This window comes from Eretmochelys imbricata, chromosome 1, assembly GCF_965152235.1.
Source record: "Eretmochelys imbricata isolate rEreImb1 chromosome 1, rEreImb1.hap1, whole genome shotgun sequence".
Lineage (NCBI taxonomy): Eukaryota > Metazoa > Chordata > Testudines > Cheloniidae > Eretmochelys > Eretmochelys imbricata.
In genome coordinates this window covers 57698446-57720471 of record NC_135572.1, presented here as the reverse complement: position 1 = coordinate 57720471, position 22026 = coordinate 57698446, and the positions used below count along the sequence as shown (strand labels likewise).

At 40.8% G+C, this 22026-nt stretch overlaps 1 protein-coding gene across 1 annotated transcript; it reads right to left on the bottom strand.

Moving 5' to 3' along the window:
* Positions 1 to 9762: 9762 nt before the first annotated feature.
* On the bottom strand, positions 9763 to 17821 carry DLEU7 (deleted in lymphocytic leukemia 7). The gene is made up of 2 exons (XM_077826371.1): positions 17330 to 17821; positions 9763 to 9969 (listed from the first exon to the last, which is right to left on the bottom strand). Exons 1-2 carry the CDS (start codon positions 17819 to 17821, stop codon positions 9763 to 9765), a joined length of 699 nt encoding a protein of 232 aa, XP_077682497.1.
* Between the last annotated feature and the right edge of the window lie 4205 nt (positions 17822 to 22026).

Genomic DNA, 22026 nt, shown 5'->3' with positions numbered 1-22026 from the left:
AGTGAAGACACACTAAATTGATGGCAGAGCACTCTCTGGTTGACCCTGGTACTCCACCGGAACAAGAGGAGTAACTAAGTTGATGGGAGAGCCTCTCCTGTCAATGCAGTGTGGTGTAGACACCACAGTAAGTCGACCTAAGCTACGTCGACTCCACCAGTAATGTGACTTAGGTCGACTTACCCTGGTAGTATAGACAAGGCGTAGGTGTGAACTGGGGGCACACTTTTACTGTAAAATCCCTATATAGTCATTTCTTCTTAGGCTTGTATCTATTAGAAGTCCCTCATGCCTTGCTGTTCTCTTGTTATCTAATGGGTCGTTCCCCCTTTTCACCTCTTAAATGTGTGCAATCCCCTCTCCGGAGCAGGGGCAAGTGAAACCACAGAAATAACCCAGGAAAGTTGGGAGGCAAATGGTGGGATTGAAGTGTAACATGTTCTCAAACTTCATAACCACCTGCAGTACCTCCAGCATCTCATCTGCAGCACCTGAAAAGGTGGCATTGTTCGACCACAGGGCAAGAATGGAAGGAACATTCTGTGTGGCATGTTCCTTCTCCCAAAGGACTGCAGAGCTTTAGTGCTGAGAGGTATTAGTAACTCTTAATGTAAAGATGCAGTAGTAACAGAGCTACTAAGAGCAACATTAAGTATCCCCCTTTCCTCTGGGACATTCATCACAGAGTAGAGTTTAGGCAGAAATAAAAATTTCATGTTGATGAGATCACAAAATGTAGAGATGGAAAAGACTCATTAGATCATTCAGCTCATCTCATTGCCAATGCAGAATTTCTCCCTAAGGTGCTTCTACCAGAACTGTGTTTTTAATAAAAAAAAATTTGATTTTCAGTTGCAGGAGACGGGGGGAGCCCCTGAAATTGCAAAAATTTGTCAAATTTTGGGGGCTTTCTTGACCAGCTCTAACATTTACTGAGTTTTTGGTTTTGGGGTGGGTTTTTGTTTCAGCTTAATTCTGCATGTCCCAAGTGATGAAACTTCCAACGCTTCCTTGAGAGACTCTTCCATAGTTTAATACATCCAGCTGTTGGAGAGATTCTCCTGACATTTAGCTTAAATTTTCCCTTTCTTAAATGCATTCAGTTTTTCCTAATTATACCCTTGTGCATGAGACCAAACAATCATTCTTTCATGCTACAGCTCTGTTAAGCTATGGAAGAGTCCCCCAAGGAAAGAACTAGAAACTCCATTACTTAGAACATTTAAAACTAGACTGGATATGCAGAAGTGAAGGCAATCATTCTGCACTGGCAAGAGATGGTGACGTCCTAGGAGGTCTTTCATCTCTAATTTTTATGATTCATCATTCTAACCTGAATTTTGTTTCTCATTTATGCATGCTTTCGTATATGGCTGTTTAAATATTGGGCATTGATTTCACGCCCAGCGTAAGTTTGATGCAACTCCTCAGAAGTTTGACTTGCTCTCACTTAGGCCAGACCTATATCTTAAATCCCAAAATTCTTTTGGTGTGGCTTTTTGTACAGCGTTGTTTGTTTCTGGAGATGGCTGAAGTAATCCATAGTTTCAAAGTGCATCCTGTCTTCTCTCTCACTTCAGTTAGGTGGTAAGCCTGTCTAAGCATGGGCTGTTCTCCCTTTGGCACTGATCCTTCAACTGGATCTCTTAGTTGGCCCCTGTGCTCACACAGAACCCCAAGGACTTCAGAGCGGGGATGCAAGGCTTCTGCCTACCTGGATACAATTAGGCTGTGTCTTGTTCCACACTGAATGCATTGTCCTGCTTAATAAATAATAATTTTCAAAAATATCAATTGGATTAATATTCCTGTTATAATCTACCATATTGTAAAGATTCATTGGACTTCATAGTGTTATGGTTCATAAAATGTTCAGAATTACACTAATGAAAACTAGAAAGTGGATTTTTTCCCCCCTACACTCCAGGTAATTTTATACTGTTTCTCCAACTGAATTTGCGAAATAAAGAGAGAGATGGGTCACATGATGTCCTAACATCTTTAAAAGCAATGAGCAATACAACAGGAGTTCTTTTTTTGGGTATGGGGTGTACGGGGAGACTTTGGCAAACCAGTAAAGTGCCTGAAACCACTATGGCTTATTGCTAAAAGCAGCCAAGTCAGCAGGCTGTAAATCGGCCATTCAGCACTCTCAGTTTGACCAAGGCAGGAGTTGGGGGGCAGGAGATTTGGGTTCTACAGAAAGGGCAGCTTGACCCCGCGTCCTTCCTGATAAGAATTGTGTTGAAGTGGCTGATACATGCATTTTCGAAGAGCAGGATGTGCCCCAGGAATGTCTATTGGGGCCTCAAGGCTGCAAACTCTGGAAACACCCATACCTGCTTAATCGATAATCAGAAGGAATCTCTTGCTTGACTATTGAAACTGCTTACTTAACAAGTTTTCTTTAAGGGACATGTCATTCTATTACTAATGTATAAATAAGGGGGAAAAGTTTGAGGTAGTTGGACTTGTTTTTGGACTCTCCCTCTGGATACATCTTGCAGTCCCCACCGGCAGACGACGGAAGATTTGGCCACCGGAAGCCTGCCGCTGTGCCACTCGAGAGCCACACTCAGCTTTGGTAATTATCAAGGGTTGGGGGTGTTTTACTAACCTCTTGCGGACGTGTGTATAAGTGCTTGAGACTAAGTAAAGTTTAGCTTTAAGTGAAAGCACTCTTGTGTTGTCCTGTTTGTGCCAGGCCGTGTCTCCCCTGATTTATTTCCTGACGCCACCTCGCACAGAGTAAAAATTACCAAGAGCTTTGGGTTGAAAGAACCCCAGGTAACAGGGCGGGAAGGGAAGATATCTCTGATTTGCTCACAGCCAGAAAGGTTATTTAAAGGAAAAGCAGAGGCAGCAAGTGCAGAAATGTCTCTAAATAGAAATGCTTCACCCAGTTTGAGTGAGTCTCAGTTTCAACAGCAGTGTCTACCCACAGAAGCAAGAAATGACTTGTTTGATTACCTGTGAATAGGAAGGGAGCTGTGTCATACTTGACTCATGAGAAGCTATTTTAAAAGGAACAAAATGATGAGCAGATAATTTGGTTTGGAAAGTGAAGATTTTCTACTCTTTGGTGCACTAACCTGCCATGTCAGTATTGCTTTGTGTTTTATTGTACCCTGTTGGGCTAATTCGGATCTTGCTTACACGTGTATAAATCAGGAGTAAGTCATTTAAAATCAGAGTGACACTGGTGTAAAGCAGGTGGGAATCAAAATAAAATCAGAGCGTGAGTGTTCAAATCACAGCTAAGCATATATAATGTGATGAAGCAGAAGAAAAACTGAAAAATTTTTATATATTAAAAAAAAAATAGTGCTCAATTTCCCCTGGTTATGAATGCAGTTTTAGGGGAAAGGGAGTAAGCTATATCAGTATAAGGCTCTTTTATACAGATATAACTGTGCCCACGCTATGGGCTGCAACAATATAACGACACTGGTTTTAAAAAAAAATCACTCCCCCTACCAATATAGTTATGCCAATACAAAAACTGTTTGTAGACCAGGCATAATTCAGAAACTCTCACAAGACCCGTTCCTGAGATTTCCAATGCTTTCTGCATTTGGCTGGATTGATACTACAGTATTATTTTTTTTAAATAGCCCCTTTGTGGTGATTGAGGTTCTCCCTCTTCACTCCTACACTAAAAGTGTGGAAGTGCATGGAAATTTAAACAAACAAACAAAAAAGCAAATTTTTGAACTCCGGAAAAGGTCTGAGCAAAAGCACAGGGCAATTACCTTTCTTTCATCGACACCACTTTATCCATCACTAAAAATATTACTGGGATGGTAGGTCCTTTGCAATCTTGGAGGTGACATCACATTTTCCACTTTTAATTCATTTCAACTTAAAGGCCCCCTGAAATAATAATTTGCCTTTCACAGATAGGTGTACTTCACACAGCCATTTACTGAAAAGGTATTGATGTCAGGATATGGTGTATATTAAAAAGCAGACCCTAGCTATAATTAAGCCTAAACTTCCTTTTATACTGCACCTCCTTTATCAATTTTCTCGCTTTATAACAACCACTTCAGGATGACATTCAGAATGTTAGTAGCTCCCAGATGATCTTTTCTCAACAATATGCAATCACTGTTTACACTTTAAAGTGTGTCACTTTAGCCTGCCACATTTTTCATCTTTAATCCTTCTTTTTATGAGAGAGAAGTAGCCTCCAGTGTTACATTCAGCAGTACCAGTTCAGATCAAGAGATCAATGACTCAACAACGACATCCACTGGCCTACCTCAAAATATCAGCCAAAAGAATCATTCATCGCAGGCAAACAGTGTTGGCAGAAACCTGCTTTTGCTAGGAGGCAGGTTGGCAGCATTTTAGCCTTTTAGCAAGATGTCCTGTTACTGAGTGTGAGTTTACTTGATGTATTGTAAATGAAAAATTAGACTTACATGGAGCACTTATTACATTCATACTAAAGGACTGAAAAAAAATCCCTTTGGAAATCTGATGGGGAAAATGGTTTGAATCCTCAAGTTTTTAGGCAAAATTCAAGAATGAATGCTGGGTAAAGACTTTAGGATCAGGCCCTATGTTAAAAATACTGTACCATACATGTGAGGATATAGTTAGTGTTTCCTTAAAACTGCAGCAAGCTTTAGAGTAAACCGGGGGGCGGGGAGGGGGAGGGAGAGAGAGAGAGAAGCCTTAGGGATAGCACTGTTTGCCTTATTCTAATAATGCGTCTATTCTAGTGCTAGAAGAAAGCTGCTCTTTGTGATTCTTTACCACTGTCACCAGACAAGATGTCTGCCTGAAACACATGTGGAAGGAAGGATCAACCTGAAAGTACTTGATCTGCAAAATTGGAAACTTGAGCTGTTCTGACTGGGCACAGGTCACATGGTACACTTTTGTTGCCTGATTGGATGAGTGTAACTTTTAGAATCAGATTTCTGCTGTGCATATTTGCATATAGTAATTCAAAATTTGCATTTTGCTAATATTCTGCAATATTTGCAGAACAGTCATTGATTTGGTGACCACTCCTGCTAGAAAAACTCATAAGGTAGATTATTAGTGGAAAGCAATTACAAAAGAGATACAAACATAGTGAAACTACTGTATACACTTCAATGAGTATTGACAAATTCTGTGATAATGACTTTTTAAATGACTGTTTTGTAACTCTTCACATATATGATTTCAGCCATAAACTCTTTGGATGGGAATAGGTATGAACGGCCGGGCTGGTAGCACCACCTATTAAAGGTAGCCCAACACTTGCCATTATGAAACTTTGTGTTTAGTTGCTTATAACTTTGCTAAACTATAAATACGTGGTCCAAAATTTGCCATGCTGAGAGTCTGCCTCAGGCTGAATCTTTTTGGAAATTTTCAGTCAAAATTCAGAAAACTGTTTCTGAGGATGGGGCAAGGGAAAAATATATTGCTTTGCCCTTTGTGTTTTTTAAAATTCTGACCTTTTCTTTGAACAGCTCTAGCACCCCCATGCTTTGGAGCAGTGCCTTGAAATGTGGCAGAAGGTTAACCTTTGTATCCGGGATATGGCTTTTGCCATTCCCATGGGAATTCACTCAAATTTGGCCACATTATAAGCTTTTTTTTAAAAAAAATCACAGTTCACACTTGCCCAATAAAGATGTCTTCAATTTTTAGCAGCTAAATCTTCTGAAGATTCCAGATTTTTTTAAAAAAAAATCTTTCCCTTCTTAAAAAAAATCTAAATTTTGAAATTCAAAACATGTCAACAAGATTTATTGTTCAAAAACATGGGGATATATGAAAATGTTAAGACATTTTTCTATTTTTTTTTGTTAATTTTGAAATGTCATCAAAAATTTGCAACTCGAAAACATTCAACCAGTTGCACTATATACACATAGACATATATTGAGTATACTATTGGATTGTTATAGATACTTTTCTTATTTTACTATACTTTGACAAATATAGTAAAATAAAATAGTAAATCTATGACTTGGCTTGTCAAATGAAGAGGGAAAAATAGCACCTTTTAATCTACTAGAGCCTTTAACTCTTGCCTGGTCAGGGTTCAGCCCTGATCAGTTTCCAGTATGCTAACATGCTGATGATGTTTGGCCAATATGTCTTTAGTTTTACATTCAATATGCCTATGGAAAAACCAGCTTCTTCAAACCCTTACTCATGCGAGGTAATCCCTAAGATCAACAGAATTACTTGGGTGAGTAAGGCTTTGAATTATTGGGTCCCAAAAGACCTATTCAGGAGAAGAGGATATCTCTTTAAGAGACTCGCATTCATGTAAGAAAAGATGGAAACATTTAACCCAGCAAAACAAATTGATTTTGTGGATCTCAATGATTGTACTTAATTAGGAGGTTTTATTGGAAAAATCCACAAAAAAGGAGAGAGAAAAAACCCAGTGTCTTTGAAACAAAGATGCATTAGAGCAGAATGTCAGGATTCATTTATGAAATCACAGCTGCATAAACAATGTTTCACTGTAAGAACCCAATTTATAGTATTTGTCATAAAAAAGCAAACACTTTAGGGGCCGCTTTTGTGACACAATGTCGTACCGTGTGATGCTGCAAGCCGGCAGGCACAACAATAGATCAGCAGAGGCAGCTTTCTCATGCTATTTTTGGGCAGTAAATTCTTTTGAACTTCAAATGTTTCATGGTTCTTATTTCAGAAGCAGGACCTGATATTTACACCCATTCACTCTTAGCTCTGAATTTTGTCAACTGCTTAGAGAATATGACACCACACAGAGCTGGTTGCTTCTAATATATGAGAAGATTGGATGATCTGCAACTAAAAGAAACTTTAATGGCAATATACAGTGGGATGTTTGACATGGAAAAGGCCGAATAGATCATTGAGTCCATTGCAACTGAAGGCAGGTTGTGGTTCCCAGAACAGGATATGTCAATTGCTATTCATTTTTACTACACTTTACCTTAATTAATACATTGTTAAATAACTCCCTGATCTTCAAACAGGCGTAGGCATAACTTTACACATATGCAAGCCCACTGATCTCAGTACTCCTGTGAGGAAAGTGTTTGCAGGTCTGGGGCTTAAGAAAATCACTGCACTCTGATTCAGTTATGGAAGCATTTTGAAAGAAAAATTAATCCCCTGCCCCACTGAGGTTAAGTGTTTATTTAAATATTTTAGTCAAATTTAAATTAAAGGATCCCAAAGACTTTTAAATTTATAGTGCCCCACAGAATTTCAAAAAAAAATTAATAGTGTTTTCTTTTTAATGACCTTGACCACAAATATTCATTTTAAATGGGAGAGTTTGGGGAAGGAAGTGTTCTGGAAATTTTCATCATATGCAGTGATGCCTGCAAAAGCACACTGTTAAGTACTCTTTAAATACACTATATCTTAACCTCTATTGCTTGATTGTTTCTTAGGAGCTTGAAAAGAAATTTTTTGTCTCAAATAACTTTGTTCTTTTCCGTTTGGTCAACATTTTGTGTATGCACATGCATGCAAATGGAACTGAAATCAGCATGGTGGTTCTTGTTTAGTTCCTCATTTGTGTGTACGGTCATCACTGGTTATGTCAGCACAAAATTGTGATTATCCTGACCTTATGATCTCAATGGGGGTCTTGCTGTTGACTTCAAAGAGGCGAGGATTTCACCTGATGTGCGCTGTACACCCAAAATGTAAGTTTTGCTTTTAAATTACTTTTTATGGAAAAGCATAGAAACACCTCTGTTCAGTTCTAAACACTCCTTTCTAGTGTTTGTCACCAAACACTATAGAACTGTGCTAGTGTATGAGACCTAGAAAGTTAAACTGATTAGAAACAACCATACTACTGCTGTAAATGAATCTCATTACTGGGGGGAAGTACATGAGTATCCATCCAAGAGTTAATGCACATCCAAGTAGCCTTGTCCCCACAGCTTATACTATACCAATATGGTGTAGTATCTGTCTCCTCCAATGTGGCTTCTGGGATAACTGGGCTGGCAAGGAGAGGTGGGGAAAACCACATAAAGCACAAGGCAGGGCTCCTTGCTCTGCAGGGCTGAGAGCAGAGCTTGGGCTTTTTCAGGGATGTCTCCCATGCCAGCTCTGCTGTCCCTAAATCCCTCCCCTCTGAGGCAAGCATTAGAAGAAACTCCATGAGCTTCATCGCACAGAATTTCCTGAGTCCTCTGTCCCCTTTCTGTGGGAGGATACCATAATCATGATATATTCACTATAATAAATATAAAGTAATACCTAATACACCATGATATTAACACAAGATACACAGAATAATAATGCATTGTTTGCTCTGCAGGTCACCTTAAAACTTAGCATTACTAGGAAGATCATTACATCTACTTGAAAGTCCCTATATTTCGCAAGGTGCAAAGGAGTGGGGTCACTGCCACAAATGTGTCCCTCCTCCATTTTTCTGGAAGGGAGGAAGGGACTCAAACATAAACAAGACACTCCAAGCCTTTTTTTTTTTAATTCTTCTTTGGAAATACATTTTCATGAGTTTTCTTCCAATTTATAAACTAATACTGAGCCTACTGGGCTGACCCATCATAAACAAGGTTTCAACCCAAAGCAAAAGTCTCTATTTAAGCTAAGAAACACCACCAAACAGGTATTTTTATATAGGAAGGACTGACAGAGCCTTAATTATAGCTGTGAGACCGGCACCTGTGTAGTGTTAAAAGGGGTCTCATGTGAATATAAAATATGGTAAATCAATCAGTATACAAAGTCACATGCAGAAAGTAATCATGTGGAAATTCACTACCTTAGCCAATGGAAAGAGACACTTTTCTATCTCTTATTCTATGCAGAATGCCCTCATCCCTACACAAGTAAGATAAAAATTGAGCTAAATTTCTCTGTCACATGCAGCTGCAGAAAAAAAACTCAGACTATGGAAACTCCTGGTTTGTCAGTAGATGAGCAGAGTTGTATACTTGTGTGTTGCACAGTCACTAGAGCTGGATGAGTTTTGCAAAGCAATTTCCACAAATATATGTTTAAATCTTTGAATACATTTGCTTTGTCCCCACTTTGTGCCCCTTCTGCTTGCTTTCCATTAGCATTCATGTGCTTGACTACTGAGGGCTTTTATTTATTTATTTATTTATTTTTAATAGTGATCCTATTGGGTCTAAAAATGTTCCCCTTTTTCCCTTTTCTGAATTGGCAACCCTTCAGATCAGTTGTTGCAGATCAGTGTAGTAAATTACCGTAAAGAGCTTCTCTTTTTTTAAAAAGGTATCTTTAAATACTGTGCACCCAACATACCTCTCACCTCTTATCCTTGTGATAAAGTTACATTCTTATGTATAGCGCTTTCTGTCTCTGCAGTATCAAACCAGCACAAAGAATGATTTGAAAACATGTTTTCACAAACAGTGATGTAGGTTAATGGAATTCCAAAAGGTCATCTTCTTCTCCACCATCATTCTTTTTATCATTGTGTCCCAATTTTAGGGTCCAACTTTACAGTCCTTGTTCATGTGGGGCTCAATTCTGCAAGGTGCAGATCAACTCCTGGAGGTGCCCTCAAATCCCATTCATACCAGTTTGACCAGGAAGACAAAGGGTGCTCAACACTTTGCAGGACTGGGCTCTTGATTAGAAGTCCTTACTCATGTGAAGTCAATGCGATCACTCATATGAGCAGAGGCTGCAGATTTTCCCATTCAAATTACACACAATTTTGAAGGCAATTGAGAGGTAGGGTTGTACTATCACCTTTTACAGAAATTAGTCACTCTTGTCTGTGTGGCTGTTTCACATCTCTGGGAGGTTTTGTAGGATTTGTCTCAGTGAAGCTTGGGCTATGGCATACAAGTCTGAGGGGAAAACTGCAAGTGAATGCATCAGTTTCTTGATGATGTTCCTCAAACACTGGTGTGCTGCGTGTAAGTCTCTGTCAAATCGCTGCCCCTCCAGCTGTAAAGCCATATGCCTGCAGATGTTTCTAAACTCAACGCTGTCCTAAAAGCCAAACCAAAAAGAAATGAGTGATAAGTAATAGTTTAGCCATGCACAGCACATCTTTCTAGACAGAAACTTTCAGCATGAACTTTTGTCTCTGATCTTTACATATTGCTGCACGGTGTTGTGATGTGCAACCTTGTGTCAGTTTCACCTACCCGCTTTTAAATGTCAGCAGCCTCCACTGAACTTTTGCAGCTTTGTATTAAAAATTATCTTTTAATTAATCATAATTTTAGTAGTTTACCTCAAACAACACTTATTTGTGATAACTGTCTCCAGACTGATTTTATATTCCCTGTGCACCCAAAAGGCCCCCTGGCTTCCTTGAGAACTTTCTCTATAAGCATAATCCATGCTAGGGCCTGTGTCCACTAGGGAAATGCATTGTGTTGAACAACGTGCTAATTAACAAGTTCTAACTAAATGACTTTGCATCTAGTGTAGACCATGCCAACCATGTTTTCGAACTTAGGTGGACATGGTTAACCCTAGGGGGATGCTCACTAATGCTTTTTAAACACAATTTATTCTTGTCTACACTTGGTGCAAAGTAGTTTATCATGTGTGTTAGATGTATTTGTTTTGTTACATAATGAATGTTCCAGATGACCCTTTGGAAAATGTTGGTCTTTGTCCCCCTGTAGAAGCTGCTCCACATAAGAGGCTTATGAGTCTGCTGCTACTTCTAGTTAATATACTTGGTTCTTTCTCTGAAATGGTAAAGGCTCGTGCTTTTAGCTCTCTGAGACCTGAGTTTAGACTCTGCTGTCAGCCCAAAATAGTTCTTAAAGGAATGCATGTTCAAGCCACTCATGGGCCAAAGCTCCATTATTTCAAATAAAGCCCCATTAAAACTGTGTACAAATGTGGTTTAATCCAGACAGTACCTGCTACACTATGGTAACGTTAAAGGTGATCTGCAAACAAAACATCAAAAAGGAGTTAACACTGAAATATGTGCTGAATGGCCTCACTAAGCGGGCAGGGGTGAGCAATTGGCACAAAAATAATGCAAAACTAACCAATTTGGTTATAGACCCCCTAGAAGCCCTCTTGCATTAGTTGGAAGTCTGCTGCAGGTGTGGAGATTCCATCATTGTGGAATGTCCCCAACACTGGAAAACTGGGGAGCACTAAGGCAAGACCCTTGGTAAGTAGCAATTTTTTTTCCTGTTAAAAAAAAATGTTTTGATTGTCCCTTTGAAGGTCACCTTTTGAATCCTGGTCTATAAAGCTCCCTTTAGTAAAATTCAGAAATTTTCTAGGTATAAAATCCCTAGTGCAATTTATTTGACCTCTTAATATATTTGACTAAGTAAACAAGCTAGTAATGCCAGCTTTTCCAGGTGTCCAGCACATGGGAACTTTAGGATACAGGACAGAAAATGAAATTTTTTATTCTCTCTCCTTTCAAAAAAAACTGGATACTAACTAACTGAAGTAAACAGAAAAGTTTGCTTACTTAAAAAAAGCCCTTCTGTATTAGGTTTAGAACAGCGGACTCCTGTGAACTGAAGTGATAGAGGGCAATAGCTCAAGTGGTTCATAGTTTCTATTAAAATACTAACACAATAAATATTTGCAGTGATTTCATTTGAAATGTTTTCAATTTCAATGCAGGAGCATATCTTTCCTGCAGCTTTTGTTTGTCAGACCCATATGTTTAGACAGATGAGTTAATATCCCACATGGCACTGACAGAGCTACACCAGAATAAGAACTGCATGACTCACTAGTCCTAAATCTCTTAAAATTAGGACTTAAAATATTCAGCTGGTCTTTAAGTGCTTTAGATTTGGCACTTGACACTGAGCTGGATCAGTAGGCCATTTCCACTTGCACAGCTTTTATTTTTGATCACTATTGTAAATATGATATTAACTAGCAAGTGTCATTTAGTTTAGGAAGATGCTACCCTTAACAAGACACCATCAAAGAGGATAAGACCTGTTTACTTCTATTTTTTTTTTTTTTTTTTTACTCTTAACTGTTAAATAGATAAGTCAAGTCAATCTTTTCGGTTTGCAGTCAGGAACCTTGTTTTTTTTTCTTAAGCGTGCTCACAAGTGTATGGTCTAGTGCCATTTGTTATGAAGTTGGAATATAGAAGATTGTAAGTTCCAGCCCTGCTTGTTTGCTGACTCAGTGGCTGTCTACATCAGGCATTTTTACCGAGAATTTTCCACAATTACTATCCCCAGTTCAGCTCCACTGGTAGCAGCAAGGATGGGAAAGCTAGTGCAGACAGTGTTGGTGGTTAATATGCTAATGAATGCCACCATGTTGTGTATATCCGCTGTAAGCAGTGTTAGACACCATGGTGGCTGAAAGGCCTGCAAGCACCCAGTGCCTTGTCTACAATACTGCTTCCATCACTGCTGGTACCTTTGGTGGAACTGAAGCAATGATGGAAATTTCTGGCCAAATTCTAGTGTGGACCAGTACTGATCTGAGATGGGGGCCTATCGGTGCTACCGTAATACAAATTATAATACATCATAATGCCCTGGTCTTGAAAAAGAACCACAACTGAAGTAAAGTTTTCTAACATAACTATAAGATGGTTTGGCCCCATTTAAATGGACAAGTCCAGTCAATATTAGTAGATGGCGGGAGAGCCATTGTGCATTAAACACAGTAAAATATTTAGGGAAGATAGTGCTTTAAGCTCCTTTCCTTAATTTGCTCATCTATAAAATGCACATAAGTAAGCATTATTGCATAGGGATGTTGAGAGAATTAGCGAATGTTTGTAAAGCATTTTGAAAACATAAGCATTATAGAAGTGCTAAATATTATTTCTCAAAAAATTAAAAACATGTTAGTTTTCTTGGGGTTTTCCCCATTCCTCTCTTCCCTCTCCTCCCTTTGAAAAGAGTTTATTTCCCATTTGTAAAAGGTGCCACAATGACAACACTAAAGATTTGAATCCTCTCGCTTCAGAAGAGGTATAATGCAAGCTTCCCTGCCAATAAGCCTCAGCTTCTTCTGAAGGAACATCTGTAGGGGTGGTTGTCTGAAAGCCCCTCCAACCATAGTGTTTCAAAACATTTATATTTAGGAAGACTTTAATGTATTGTTTCCTAGAAGTCATCTCTCACAAAAAGTTATACAGCTATTAATAATTTCTTGTAAAGTCACTGTGTGAAAAAATTAAAACCAGTCATCCTGTGGTTTGCCACTATATAGCCTCTTTCTAACAAAGCAGGCACAAATACAGAGTACAGAGCAATTGTCAGAGTGAAGAGACTGTTAATGTCATGTAGCCATGAGTACCTGTTTTCTCACTGAATTCACAGTGATTCTGGGAACAATTCCAAAAATGATCTCCATGCTGTTAGAAATAAAACCAAAAATTGTTCGTTTGTCAACATTTTAAATATATCCAAACAACCTAAAATTGACACTTACAGTTTGCACTTTGGAGCAACCTCTCCATCGTCAGTCTTCATATTAATTACTGTAAGAATGAAAATTCATTGCTAGAAGACACAGGAATTATGTTATATCCTCATTAGCTACCAAAAAGAGTGAGTACACACGCATACACTTAATTGGTTTAATCTGTGGTGGCAGGTAAAGATTCTGCTGCTGTTCTGTAAGAATTCTGATGAACGTAATTTTCTGGTTGCCATCACCACTAAGCCCCTCTTCATGAATCAGCATATGGTCTACTCTAGAGCTGGTTGTTTCATGGGAAAAGAGAACCCTCCCTTTGGGTCAGAAATCAGCTTTCAGAAAATGATTAAGTGTAATTACAAATACTTTATTGCAACAACTATCAGTTCTATAGCGCTTTGGAAAAAATGGTGAAAATCGTGTGAGAAAAGAGCACTGGGCTTGTATTGCTAACACTACACCATGACCATTTTCTGACTGAATAATGTGTTGGCATTCCAGTATTTTTTCAAAGATTGTCATAGCTAAGGAGGACTAGCTGGGATACAGAGCCTAGCTCTTCTAGTCCTCCAGTTTGAATCTAGTCTAGGTCAATAGTTTCTAATGTCACATCTGTTGGTTGCTGAGTGAGCTTATGGTTTCAGTTCCATTCCCTATATATTGCTCTCCATATAGCAGAAAAACAAAAACCAACAAATCCTGGCACTGTTGCTGACAGTCTGAGACTAGGGCTGCAGACCCTGATTCTGCAAAGAGGTCCCCCTGGGCATACCCTTACGCCTGCACAGAGTCCCACTTCTTTCCTGGTGTATATTAACATAGTTCCATTGATTTCAATGCAGCTATGCCAGTTTACACCAGTTGAGGATCTAACACGGTGAGGCAACCAATAGGCATAAAGGTCCATCCACATGGATCTATTCCTTTATGATCCTGGAGACCCTCTCACACCTAGCGACAGAATACTAGTGGAGAGGCTAGTTCCCCAGAGGTGGGGAACTTGCATTGTCAGGCAGTTTTCACTGTCCAGAACTGTCCATCTGCCACTTTCACAAGCACTAGTTTTTTTAGAATACCAAAACTGTTTTGAAACTGTGATAGTTATTTTAAACTTCCTAATATAATTTATATTCCATTTCCAGCTGGCTAAGATCCAGTTTAGTCCAATCCAATCTTGTTATACATTTCTGAGTTACTAATACTTCAGTGAGCCCTCAGTTACTCCAGCTAAGGAGGCAGGATGTTATCAAAGAGCAGTGGTAGTGAAGTCTGCACCTGCCCATAGCACAGGGAAGCTGCACACAGGAATCTTTTCATTTTATGTTTTCTTTTCAAATACACACAAAGTGCTGCCCAAAATCTCTCGCTTTTAGTACTGTACTGACTGATCTGTTCACCCTGCAAGTGCATAATTATGGTAGAGAAACTTATATTATTTTAGCGTGGATGTCTGAAATCCAGAGTCACTAGTATATTGTTTGTGGATGATGATGCTGGTAAGTGACCTGTAAAACTTAAAGGAAGGTCCATCAGAATTCTCCCAGGAGCTTAACCTTCCATCATAAATTAACACTGAGCCACTTCTCTCAGGCTTCCTAGACCAATATTGTCTGATGCATCTTGGGAGCTGGAAAAAGCATTGCTTTCAGGTCTATGGTAGTCTCTGGAGTATGCATGCTTTACTATGTTACAATGTCAGTTGCTTGGATCTTTTTTCACAAGCCACGTATAGCTATAGTTTTGGGCCACTTTTATAGCAACCTGTGACTTTTTTTTTTTTTTCAACTGACACCACCAATAAAAATATAAATAAGACCATCAGATGCATTTCTGGACTGTCTGGAGCGGCCCTGCAGAGCATCAACTGAAGCAAGTAATGAATGTATTTGCAATATGACTGAGACCAAGTTGGCCATTTAGCACTTAAGAGCATTTCTGTGCTCTGAGGATGATTGTGTTTTGGCTGTAGAAAGTGTGACTGAATAGACAGCTGCTATTTTTATTCTGTTTGTGAGGTTATGGCCATGTCATCTGAGAACTGCAGCTAAAAGTTCAGTTGTAAGTGGTTTTTTCATCTAAATTTCCCGGCAGGGTGAACATGTAAACTGAATCTTTGGAATCCAACTGTTTTAAAACTAAAACCTGGAGCAATGAAATTACTCACAGCTAAAAGACCTAATTAAATTACTCAGATTTTATGGAAACACACCACAGAATTTATTTAACCTAGCCATAGAAACTGACCCAGGAAAATCCCAGTGTTCAATTGGTCCTGATAATGGGCGTTCCCTGAAGAAAAGGTCTAACCTGACTTCAAGTAGAATAGTAATATGAGAATCCAAAGTTAATGTTATTCCCAGTGGCTTCTAAAATATACATTCACCCAAGCAGATATTAAAGCTCTTCTGGGAAAGAATAGAAAGAAAATAAAGCCACTTTTGAGGTGGATGTATTTTATCTGGTTAGTATTTGTGCTAATGAAGAATATTATTTATTTTTACATATTAGCAATGATGGTGTCACATTGGAAAATCAATATTCCAATAAACAATTGTACATTTGTTTTTCACTAGCATAGGAATGCTAGATCTATCCATTTCAGCGGATTTTTTTTTTATCTTGACCTTTTCACTTCACACAAGGCTTTTTCTGCTTTCACCCCTCACCTACCACAAGTGAATTTATTTCTGGTGAAAAGTCTTGGATTAATACCCCTGGAGACTGAAATAATCTAGACCAAAATTTTCAAAGGTAGCCTGTGATTTTTTTTTTTTTTGGTGCCTCAGTTGTTGAGTGCACAACTTTTGAGATACCTTGGTTTTGATTTTTCAGAAGTGTTGACCAGCTACAAATTCAGTTGAAGTCAGGGGAGCATGGGTGCTCAGCACCTCTGGGGAAAAAATCAGGTCCCTGACATGTCTCAGACTGGACACCCAAATACTGAGGCACTTAAAATCAGAAGCAACTTCTGAAAATGCTGACCTTGGTTTTTCACTGAATAGATATGGCTCCAGCTGCTGGCAGCAGTGCAAGCTTTCCCCCATAGTGCCTTGCCAATGCCAATCTGCACCTGGAGGGTCTGCCTGCTAAGGTGAAAGGGTGGAGACATCCATATATTGGTTCAATTTATGGCCTCTCTGTTAGAAAGATCAACAAGAATGTGAACTGGAGTGAAATGTGCTTTTTGTGATGTGTATATCTGTCATGAAAAATTGGACAGAGACTGCAATTCATTTTACATAATAAGTCTTCCTAAGGTAATGACTTTTGGCCACAATCAAGCCGGACCAAATTTGAACCCAGAGACCAACAGGTGATGTATCACACACGCATGAATTACCCAGTCCCCTATGCATGGCTTTTTCTTGACTGTCAAAGAGCCACAAGAATTTTTCTTGTGATAATATGCACCGCCCTTTTACCAGCAAAATGAGGACCTCTTCTTACATATGTTCACTGAATCTCAGCTATAGATATAACTTGTCATTCTGGCATCATATGTGCTGGTTCTCTTATTCGATGAAAATCGACATTTCCCTTACAAGTCACTCTTTGTCTCTTCATATTTGTTGACTTGGGCTCTTCAGGTACCATAACAGCGAATGGAAGTTTGAGGCTTTATGTGGAAAATGTAAATATCTCCTAAAAAAATTTCTACGCTTCCTAATTGATGGTTTAAAGCATCACTAACCCCAACTACAACAAAAGAGCATTTGTATCCAGTACCCCTGCAGTGCTAGCACAAAGGTTTGTCATTGACTTTATAATTATTCTGTAAACTCTGTACAATCCTAAAGTGATTTGCAGTAATTACTTCATTGTAAATTAATGTAAATAAAACTGCTCCAGTCAGTCCGGCAGAATCCAGCATATACAAGGATGCCCCAAACAGTCCAATTAACTGCCCATTTGCAGAAGGAAGCCCAGGACAAGAGTCCTTTGATCTCTCACTACTTACTTTTAGGTGAATAGGAAAAGGATGTTCCTGAAAGAGAGGGAGCAGGAGGGTCTGTTCCACCCTGACAAGCTGGGCTGTTGAATCTACTATTCGGGACAGCATGCTGTGCACAGCAATCTGGGTAAGTGTTCGGGGCCTGGCTGGGTCCAGCTGTCTTGAATCCTTTGGCCCAGGCTCACCTGGGTTAGAAAGAGCCTGGGATCCACATTCTTCTTCTCCTTCTTCCTCCTCAGAGGTTTTGCTTGCTGCTCTTCTGCCTTCTTCCTGCTCCTGAACCCGACTAGACCTGGCTGCTTCCAGACCCTGTCCCATGTCATGCAGAGCTGGGCCAGACATACCTGTGCTGAGCAGTGAAGAGGCCTGATCCAATTTGTAGTGGGGGTGGCAGGGTCTGGCATCCTCACCTTGCTGCTGGTGGTGCAAGAGCTGCAGGGTTTGGAGAGCAACCAGCTGGTGGTTGAGAGAGACACATAAAGGTACTGATCTGGCCATCTGCTCTCTTGCCTCTGTTCCCCTCCACCGGATGGAGTGTTTCTAAACCTCCTTCGGCCTTTTCCCTCCCCCTCTTCCCACAGTGGGTGGCCGCCTGCCCCTCCCCTTCAGCCTGGGGTCAATAGCCCTGGTTCATTTCAGCACTTGTTAAAAGATCAGCCCTTCACTGTATTTCTTGGACCCAAGCTCCAGGGAGCTTCTTATGTGTACATTTCAGACAGACAGCTGGTTTCTTCTCCTTTCTGGATAACTACCTGCATATGCACTGTATTTTGTGTGGGTGCCTAAATCTGTAACACATTTCTTTTTAATGCGTTTGCACTAGTTGGTATAAATCCTTATGTGGTCTCTCCTGGGATGAGATCTATCAACTCTCTCTCATTTGGGGGATGAAGGAGGGAAGGGAGTCTTATTTTGGACTTGTGTAGGCAATTTTTAAAGTCTCTCTCCCTTTGGTGAGGAAGGATTTTACAATGTGTTTCAGTGAGTAATTTTAAAATGAGAGTAGGGCCAGAAGCAAAACCAAACACCTCCAAACTTCAGGGATGTTAAGAGCCTGGTCTGAACTCTGCAGCTCAGTCTCAACTCTATGTATCAACAGGCTCACAGTAGTTTAAAATTGCTTTCATTCATGTTGCCCCCATTTGACAACTAGGAGACACATAAACATAGTTGTAATGGTCCCTCGCTCTCCCGCTCGGAGGGAGGCCATTCAGGCTGGTCCTGTCTGGCCAGGACCAGAGTCTACAAGACAGCCAAGAGCCCACAACAGGGCTGGCTGATTAATAGTTACTGTCAGGCTTTAGCCTGGGGTTGGGTAGCTCAAGTAGTCAGCCCTTAAATAGAGTCTATCCGCTCTGGCTTTGGCCTGGACAGAGCTTAGCAAACAAAACCATCTCTAAGGGTGACTGATAAGGGAAGCTCCTCTTCAGAGCTAGAGCCTCCTTGCCCAGTGTAGGGGGTCAGCCACCCCAGGGTGGGGTGGCAGGGGGACGCAGGCCCACCCTACTCCACTGTGTCCCAGCCCAGGGCCCTGGCAAGATTGGCTGCCCCTGTGTCGGCGGGGATCCAGCCGCAACACGCCAACTGAGCCACACCTGGCTCTGCAGCCAGCCGCTCCGGGGCTGCCCCTGGGTCACTTCCTGCCACCACAGGGTTCGGTACCTTTAGCCTCCAGACCTCTTCCGGCTCCGTGGGGTAGATGGCAGCAGGCACTCTGGGCCAGTCCTTGTCGGCGTCTGTGGTTTGGGCACCACCCGGCAAGGGTTCCTCTCAGGGACACAGCCAAACCAGCAGAGCATCCTTCTCCTCCACAGGCTCTCCCTTAACTGTACTGCAGGGCCAGCCTTTTACACTTCCAGCGAGGGGTGTGGGGCGATCTAGGCTCCACCCTCCCACGGGGAGTGTAACGGTCCCTCGCTCTCCTGCTTGGAGGGAGGCCAGTCGGCCTCACTACAATAGTGTAAACAAGGCTTCTGGATTGACGCTGGTTTTCCAAGAGGGACGAAGTGCCTGCTTCTCGGAAAAGGGACACTTGTGGTGAAATGGATCATAATTATTTTGTATATTAAAGCTGAAATTGTTGTTGGTAAAGTTAAAATGTTTATTTCTCTGCTTTTATTGTTATTTTATTATGAACTCCAGGAGCATCAAATAATCTAAACCTGTAAGCTTGACAGTGCTCTTTTTGGAGCGAGGAAAAATCCCTATTCAAGCAGGAAAGTAGTTGGAAATAGGAAGGGTGAAAGAGTCCCACCTGAAATAACTCCAGAAAAAGGCATTTCTGGCTTTGGAAAGTGAGCCAGAAGGATCCTATATGTTTTTGTATATGGTCCCCAGGAGACTTAAAACTGTAAGATTTGATGCTAAACCTATTTCTGTGCTGTGAAACCAAGGACAGCTGTACAAATATTTGCTGTTTTTAATTAAACCTAACATTGCTACTTCCTTGATTTAAGTTAGGGCAAAGGACTGGCAATTTTATGCTTTGATAGATGAGGAAAAACAGTTGTGGGTGTTGTGTTTTAGAAAAATGTTATAAAACAAGAAATCCGAGGGGAAAGGCCTCAAAGGCTATCATAGCGCAATCCCTGTGCTTCCTCAGTCAAATCTTTTTTTTTCCGTATCCATTCAGCAAATGTTTCTATTGGAATTCTGTTTTTTCCTTGAAAATCTTATATCTAAACTTTTCATTTGGTCCCAAATTAAACTTTAGCTCATGTTCTCTTCTTTTCATATTCTTTATAAATGTAAAGTGGTTTGCTTTGATTGGGGATTCAGTTCTGAATTCTAATGCCCTACTGAGGTCAGCTGGCTCAATGCCTCCCAGTGTTCCACCGGGGAATTATTACTCCTCACTGCCCCCTACTCCAGGCTCTAATTTAATTTCACAATCTGGTCCAAAATCATAATCCAGGAAATGGACTTGAGATGAGAAGGAGAGAAATTGCTTTTATTTATTTATTTATTTAGGGCAAGGAGGCAGATTTTGCAAAAATGGAAATCCAAGCGTATGTATAACACGAAATGGCCAGTCTAGAAAGAATTTGTGTATGGACTGAAATTACGCTAGAACTGAAACTGGCCTTCTCTGAAACTGCTGAATTTATTTCAGAGAACTCCGCTCAATCTTTTGAGAGGTTTATGATTAATCAATAGATATGTTGTAATGAGAGATTTTTGCTTTCAGCTGTTTTGAAAAACCTTGCAGCACTCTGATAAGAAGCTTGCAGAAGAACCTTGGAAGGGGTTTAAATATCATGAAATTACATTTCTTTTAATTGGTCATAAAAAGAGTGGTGACAGTACTAGGACCCTTTAGTTTGCATGAATAGTCATTAGTTTTAAGATTAAGGCTCTAATTAAGTAGAAATTATTGTTAGTTTAAATTTAGAAAATCCAACATGGCTGACCAAGATGGTGGATATAGGGATAATGTAGTAATGGGGAATGACTCAGCAAAGTCCTAGAATCCAAGATGGCATCAGGGGAGGATCACTTCTAGAGTGACAGCATGCTAATTACAGGCAAACACATGTGACATTATGTTAATAAAAGGGGAGGATCTAGACAAGAAGAGGAAATATGCTAATATCTGGAAGCTGATTGGTTTTACTCCTAGCTCTGTCAGCCATGCTGCATGACCTTGAACTAGTCACTTCACCTCTTGGTGACTGCTTCCACCCTTCATCTAGTTAGATTTGTAAGCCTCACTTGAAATTTGCCAGCTCCTGGAACTCTGTCCTGAGCCTCTCGGGGGTCGTACTCCGTACAATAATACAACTACAACAATAATGGCAACCAGAGCCCTCTGCCACCACAACATTTCCCAGTATGAATGAAGTTAGAATGGACTAAACTTCCAGTAAGGCTGTAGGGAGGCTTCTGTGATATGCACAAGCAGTTTGATGGGCCAGTGATGAGCCAGGGCTGCTCAGCCCCTCCGTGGGAGGGGACAGGCTAAGTTTTGGAGCTAGTGTTCTGTTTCTTTTCTGTAGTGATCCAGTGTTGGACAGCTCAGTCCAGCTGCCCCTTATCTATCACCTCCCACAATTCTACAGATTTGTGATTGGCCCCCACATAGGGGCTGCTGCAGCTCCTAGGGAGACTGGGGCTGCAGGCAGGCTGGTCTAGGCCAGGCACGTTGAGACCTGCAAGGTAGGGGTGCAAGGCCAGTGCTTCCTTGGCCATGAGGAGGAGAGGATGGAAAAGAAAGTCCCAGCTGGTCCAGTCTGTTCAGGAAAGGGAGGAGGGCGGTTTCTGCCAGTCAAGGTCTGTATGGGGTAGGGGGAGGGAGGAAAGGTCCTGGCTGGCCCTGGTTTCTCTGCGGGAAGGAGAGGGAGGGAGAAGTCCTAAAAATGTGAAGGGGGAGAATCCCATACACACACACACACACACACACACACACACCCTCCTTAGGAAAATTCTGATTGTGCCCCTGCAGTCAGGCATCTGGTACCTGCTCACGAAAGGGATGTGCAATGGGGAGGGGATAACTGTGAACTGGGGGGTACCCCTACCTCCCCACCTCTTTCAGGCATCCAGCACACACACCCTACCTCCAACAGGCACCCATTACCCTTGTGCCCCCTGCATCTTCCTAGACACGTAGCACATGCAGCCCCTTGCTTCTCCACCTTTCGCAGGCATCTGCCCCCTAGCTCCCTTCATCTCCCAGCCCGCCTCAGTTCTCTTCAGGCATTGAT